At 42.8% G+C, this 7,086-nt stretch overlaps 1 protein-coding gene across 1 annotated transcript; it reads left to right on the top strand.

Annotated features, from left to right (window-relative positions):
* Window positions 1-1,063: 1,063 nt before the first annotated feature.
* LOC136281910 (tetratricopeptide repeat protein 28-like) lies at window positions 1,064-6,879 on the top strand. The gene is made up of 5 exons (XM_066168947.1): window positions 1,064-1,510; window positions 2,471-2,840; window positions 3,081-4,806; window positions 4,927-6,479; window positions 6,857-6,879. The coding sequence occupies exons 1-5, from the start codon at window positions 1,064-1,066 to the stop codon at window positions 6,877-6,879; spliced, it is 4,119 nt and encodes a 1,372-aa protein (XP_066025044.1).
* The last annotated feature ends 207 nt before the right edge of the window (window positions 6,880-7,086 follow it).

Here is a 7,086-nt window from a genome sequence, read left to right on the forward strand (position 1 = left end):
ACTTGCCGGCTCGCTTCAGTTCCGAAATTTCACTTTCAATTATCGGAAAAAAGCTAAAAAGAAGTCCCGGAAAAGCTCGAACACAGTACAATTGGCAGATGGCGTGACAGCTTTAGCTCAGCCCTATGCTCTATACTCTCATAGAGCACGCTCTTTCAACCAATGACAGCGCACGTTATATCCGAACTTTATTATAATATGTATTAATAGACATTGAACTTGATTGATATCTGATGAACACAGGAAAGCTTAAGTGTTATGAACTTTATGCACCTTTATTAACTTGTTGTTGAGAAATTTTTAAACTACTTTTTACGCTGTCCATCGCCCCATTTGTGCTATTTGTCTACCAAAGACAACACGAAAAAATCTCAGCACCTATGAAATAAACACATTACAGCATGGAAAATGCTTTGTACGATTTTCATTCACTCGTTGATACGTATAAGAAAACTCACTCGTTCGCTTTCTGATACTACACAACTCGTGAATAAAAATCGTACGCGCGCATTTTCCATGAAGTAACCTCTATGTACACAAACGTGTCATGGTCGTGATACCCTTTTTTCTTTTTAAGAAACCTGCGACCTTTAAAAAGCTCCCAATTGATGGCGCGAGCCCTCGACGCACGATCATTAGTCAACTCAAGCGCGCGTCTTTTATTTTTTTTACTTGATAAGATGAACAAGCAAAACAGCTAGATCAAAAATCACTCGGATAAAAGTTGACTCTCACAGTGTGACAGTCACACAGTCCGTTTTAAAAAAAAAACTGTGCAGGTCAAACTGATTTGACAAGTTTTACCGAATGTAATCCGTTGTGATGTACTTCAGTTGTACTTATCCACGCCTCTTCTTCACTTATTTTTTTGTGTTAAGTCGATATTTTGAATTCTAACACTTTCAGCTCGTTACAAGAAGTTTCCAGGTGTAATCGACTCAGCCCGTTTTTGTAACTTCACATGTGGGTCCCTGTTTGTAGTGACTCATTATGAATCCAGATTAGCGAATCACTTGGTTAACTTGTGTTACTAAAAGTAATGTTTCCTTAAAAACAGGAGAGGATGGCAATGGAAACCAAACAGCAGATGGAAGCCATGATAGCTTTCATGTACATCGCCTTAGTAGTTGGCCTGTTCCTGCTCAACTCAGATCGCATTCAGAAAGCCATTGAGATATGGAACGAATGTTTGATTTTGCTAAATAACACCGATCAAAACAGCAAAGACCAATTCATTTCACGACTCCCACTAATATACGAGGCCATTTATTCTGCTCTTTTCGGCGCTTATCGTAGTATCTCTGAATACATCAGTGCGGAAAGATACGGCATGAAACTGCTTGTCTTACTCAGCGAGACTGGTGACTTAGTAACAGAAGGAGATGTAAGCATGGCTCTAGCAGAGATAATTGAGAGTCAAAACAGGTTTACAGATGCCAAAAAGCTTTATGAAAGAGCAGTTAATATAAAGAGACAAACTGGTGAAAAAAATGGAGAAGCAAGCGCCTGCATAAGACTCGGATATATGTTTAATAAACTTGGCGAAAACCTTAAAGCGAAGAAATATCTTCAGAGGGCCCTTACCATAACAACCGAAATTGGCGACAAAAGAGGAGAAGCATCCTGTCACGGAAACATAGGAGTGTTGCTTAAGTCTCTCGGGCAATACGACAAGGCTAAAGAGTATCTCCAAAAAGCGCTTGTCATTAGAACTGAGATTGGCGACCAAAAAGGAGAGGCATCATGCTGCGGAAACCTAGGTACTGTGTTTCATTCGCTCGGGCAATACGACAAGGCTAAAGAGTATCTTCAAAAAGCGCTTGTCATCAAAACTGAGATTGACGACAGAGAAGGAGTAGCAGCTGACTACGGAAACCTAGGTAATGTGTTTTATTCGCTCGGGCAATACGACAAGGCTAAAGAGTATCATCAAAAAGCGCTTGTCATCAAAACTGAGATTGGCGACAGAAAAGGAGAGGCATTATGCTACGGAAACCTAGGTACTGTGTTTCATTCGCTCGGGCAATACGACAAGGCTAAAGAGTATCTTCAAAAAGCGCTTGTCATCAGAACTGAGATTGGAGACAGAGAAGGAGTAGCAGCTGACTACCGATACCTAGGTACAGTGTTTTATTCGCTCAGGCAATACGACAAGGCTAAAGAGTATCTTCAAAAGGCGATTGTCATAGGAACTGAGATTGGCGACAGAGAAGGAGTAGCAGCTGACTACGGAAACCTAGGTACAGTGTTTCATTCGCTCGGGCAATACGACAAGGCTAAAGAGTATCATCAAAAAGCGCTTGTCATCAGAACTGAGATTGGCGACAGAGAAGGAGTAGCAACTGACTACGAAAACCTAGGCACTGTGTTTCATTCGCTCGGGCAATACGATAAGGCTAAAGAGTATTTTCAAAAAGCGCTTGTCATCAGAACTGAGATTGGCGACAGAAAAGGAGTAGCAGCTGCCTACGGATATCTAGGCACTGTGTTTCTTTCGCTCGGGCAATACGACAAGGCTAAAGAGTATCTCCAAAAAGCCCTTGTCATTAGAACTGAGATTGGCGACCGAAAAGGAGAGGCATCATGCTGCGGAAACCTAGGTACTGTGTTTCATTCGCTCGGGCAATACGACAAGGCTGAAGAGTATCATCAAAAAGCCCTTGTCATTAGAACTGAGATTGGCGACCAAAAAGGAGAGGCATCATGCTGCGGAAACCTAGGTACTGTGTTTCATTCGCTCGGGCAATACGACAAGGCTAAAGAGTATCTTCAAAAAGCGCTTGTCATCAAAACTGAGATTGACGACAGAGAAGGAGTAGCAGCTGACTACGGAAACCTAGGTAATGTGTTTTATTCGCTCGGGCAATACGACAAGGCTAAAGAGTATCATCAAAAAGCGCTTGTCATCAAAACTAAGATTGGCGACAGAAAAGGAGAGGCATTATGCTACGGAAACCTAGGTACTGTGTTTCATTCGCTCGAGCAATACGACAAGGCTGAAGAGTATCTTCAAAAAGCGCTTGTCATCAGAACTGAGATTGGAGACAGAGAAGGAGTAGCAGCTGACTACCGATACCTAGGTACAGTGTTTTATTCGCTCGGGCAATACGACAAGGCTAAAGAGTATCTTCAAAAGGCGATTGTCATAGGAACTGAGATTGGCGACAGAGAAGGAGTAGCAGCTGACTACGGAAACCTAGGTACAGTGTTTCATTCGCTCGGGCAATACGACAAGGCTAAAGAGTATCATCAAAAAGCGCTTGTCATCAGAACTGAGATTGGCGACAGAGAAGGAGTAGCAACTGACTACGAAAACCTAGGCACTGTGTTTCATTCGCTCGGGCAATACGATAAGGCTAAAGAGTATTTTCAAATAGCGCTTTTCATCAGAACTGAGATTGGCGACATAAAAGGAGTAGCAGCTGCCTACGGATATCTAGGCACTGTGTTTCTTTCGCTCGGGCAATACGACAAGGCTAAAGAGTATCTCCAAAAAGCCCTTGTCATTAGAACTGAGATTGGCGACCGAAAAGGAGAGGCATCATGCTGCGGAAACCTAGGTACTGTGTTTCATTCGCTCGGGCAATACGACAAGGCTGAAGAGTATCATCAAAAAGTCGTTGTCATTAGAACTGAGATTGGCGACCGAAAAGGAGAGGCATCATGCTGCGGAAACCTAGGTACTATGCTTCATTCGCTCGGGCAATACGACAAGGCTAAAGAGTATCTTCAAAAAGCAATTGTCATCAGAACTGAGATTGGCGACAGAGAAGGAGTAGCAGCTGACTACGGAAACCTAGGTAGTGTGTTTTATTCGCTCGGGCAATACGACAAGGCTAAAGAGTATCATCAAAAAGCGCTTGTCATCAAAACTGAGATTGGCGACAGAAAAGGAGAGGCATTATGCTACGGAAACCTAGGTACTGTGTTTCATTCGCTCGGGCAATACAACAAGGCTAAAGAGTATCATCAAAAAGCGCTTGTCATCAGACCTGAGATTGGCGACAGAAAAGGAGAGGCATTATTCTACGGAAACCTAGGTACTGTGTTTCATTCGCTCGGGCAAAACGACAAGGCTAAAGAGTATCTTCAAAAAGCGCTTGTCATCAGAACTGAGATTGGCGACAGAAAAGGAGTAGCAGCTGACTACGGAAACCTAGGTACAGTGTTTAATTCGCTCGGGCAATACGACAAGGCTAAAGAGTATCTTCAAAAGGCGCTTGTCATAGGAACTGAGATTGGCGACAGAGAAGGAGTAGCAGCTGACTACGGAAACCTAGGTACAGTGTTTCATTCGCTCGGGCAATACGACAAGGCTAAAGAGTATCATCAAAAAGCGCTTGTCATCAGAACTGAGATTGGCGACAGAGAAGGAGTAGCAGCTGACTACGGAAACCTAGGTACTGTGTTTCATTCGCTCGGGCAATACGACAAGGCTAAAGAGTATCATCAAAAAGCGCTTGTCATCAGAACTGAGATTGGCGACAGAAAAGGAATGGCAGCTGACTACGGAAACCTAGGTAGTGTGTTTCATTCGCTCTGGCAATACGACAAGGCTAAAGAGTATCATCAAAAAGCGCTTGTCATCAGAACTGAGTTTGGCGACAGAGAAGGAGTAGCAGCTGACTACGGAAACCTAGGTACTGTGTTTCATTCGCTCGGGCAATACGACAAGGCTAAAGAGTATCTTCAAAAAGCGCTTGTCATCAGTACTGAGATTGGCGACAGAAAAGGAATGGCATCTGACTACGGAAACCTAGGTATTGTGTTTCATTCGCTCGGGCAATACGACAAGGCTAAAGAGTATCAACAAAAAGCGCTTAATCTCAGAACTGAAATCGGTGATAAGAGAGGGGAGGCAGCAGTTCTTGCAAATCTTGGAAATATTTCCAGATTTGTTGGAGATTATGAAGCTTCAGAAGTATGCTTGGAGAAAGCTTTATCCATTTCCAGAGATATTGGAGATAGAAGGAGAGTATTCCAAATTCTTCAAGAATACGCCATTTTGTATTTATTTCAAAATAAAGTCGAAGACTCCCTTTCGTGTCTTCAATTTTGTATTGAAAAGTATGAGGAGCTGAGATCTTTCTTGGGCGCCAATGATCAGTTCAAAACATCATTTCTGGAGCACTTAGGAATATTTCCCTACAAGCTGCTTTGCACTCTACTTTGTGTCACCGGAAAAACTCGTGATGCTCTTTATGTTGAGGAGTTGGGTCGAGCTAGAGGCCTATCAGACTTGATGGCAGAGAAGTACTCGGTTAAAACGCACATCTCTGCTAATCCACAATCTTGGTTTGGCATTGAAAACATTTTTAGAACGAAAAACAACTGTACTTGTCTGTACATTTCTTATTTTCAAAATCATCTGCATTTGTGGATCTTGAAAACAGGTGGAGTCCTTCACTATAGAAGAATATCACCTGAAGAGAATCTAGTTCAGGCCGGGTTGCCCAAAGACTTGCCTCTGAGTAAATTTTTGGCTAAAAATTTCCGGAGTCTTGGTATTTTGCCCATTGAAGATTGTGAAGATCGGTCTTTAAATGTGGTTGAATCGCAACCTCTCTCCCCCGAACAAAAAAGCTCAGCAAGGTTGCGACTCTTGGAGGAGGGCGAGGACGAGGAAGTCATTTCAAGTCTATCCTTGTGTTACAAAATGTTTATTGCCCCCGTTTATGATTTGCTTGAGGAGCCTGAAGTGATTATTGTTCCTGACCGCAGTTTGTACAAAGTTCCCTTTGCTGCCCTGAGTGAAAAGGAGGGAGCCAAATACCTGTCAGAGACTCGTAGGATCCGTGTCATTCCTTCTTTGACGACACTCAAGATGATTCAAGATAGTCCAGAGGACTATCACAGCAACACTGGTGCCTTGATAATAGGCAATCCCACGGTTGATGGGCTGTCGCCATTGCCAGGTGCAAGAAAGGAAGCGGAAATGGTCGGACGACTGGTGGGCGTTCCCCCCCTGGTTGAAGGGGAAGCAACGAAGCAGGCAGTATTAGAGCGGATAAGTTCAGTGAGCCTAATACATTTTGCTGCCCATGGTAGCGCCGAAAGGGGAGAAATTGCCCTCTCCCCCATTCCTTCTGTCAACAGTCGAAACGCTATCCTACCTAAGGAAGCTTACATGTTGACGATGGCTGATGTCTCACGAGTGAAAGTCAAAGCCAAACTGGTGGTACTTAGCTGCTGTCACAGTGGAAGTGGAGAGATAACAGCCGAGGGAGTTATTGGAATTGCCCGTGCGTTCTTAGGATCCGGTGCTCGCTCGGTGTTGGTTGCGCTGTGGGCCATTTCAGACTCAGCAACAGAGAAGCTGATGAGTCGGTTCTACGAACACCTTGTTGAAGGAGAAAGTGCCAGTGAATCCCTTCATCAGGCCATGAAGTGGATGAGAAAAAACGGCTTGACCAAAGTGTCTGAGTGGGCTTCGTTTACGCTGATTGGAGATGATGTTAGGCTCGAGTTCACAAACAGAGGTAAGACTCGGTGAGAACAGGTATTTCATAAATTAAAGTTAAGTTAGATGTGAATGTGGCTACGGCTTACTGGTCGCTGACTGTCCCGGCGGAGATCCTTGTTACCTTGACTAGTCAAACATATATATATAGTTCTATCTGACGAGCGTTTAGGCGCGAAACTCTGAGTAACAGAGAATCGATGCGTCCTCTTTGATTCTTTCACTTATATATATATATTTTTTTTCTTTTTTTCGAAAAGTTACCATAGACTGCCAATCAGATACAAGTGTTAGCCATCTACATTTTACATATTGTGCTTGGTTCATTTGTATTTGCTTTATATCCTTAATATTAATCGAGTTAATAATAAATTGTTGTTTTTCGTTTTTTTACAGGAAAACAGACCCCGACAGAGTAAATAATAAGAGTTAATCGAAGGAAACAGAGCTAAAAGACTTTTAGATGGATAAATTAAATAGAAACAAGTAGAGACAATACTCTATCCTGTATTTCATTGAAGTTAAAAAAAAGAGCTATCCCAAATTAGGGTACGTAAGGCTTTTATATAAAGCGAAATCAGTAAATTAGTTAGGTATAAGACGAACCACTAAAATCTGGTTTGATT

Source organism: Pocillopora verrucosa, chromosome 6 (genome assembly GCF_036669915.1).
Source record: "Pocillopora verrucosa isolate sample1 chromosome 6, ASM3666991v2, whole genome shotgun sequence".
NCBI lineage: Eukaryota > Metazoa > Cnidaria > Anthozoa > Scleractinia > Pocilloporidae > Pocillopora > Pocillopora verrucosa.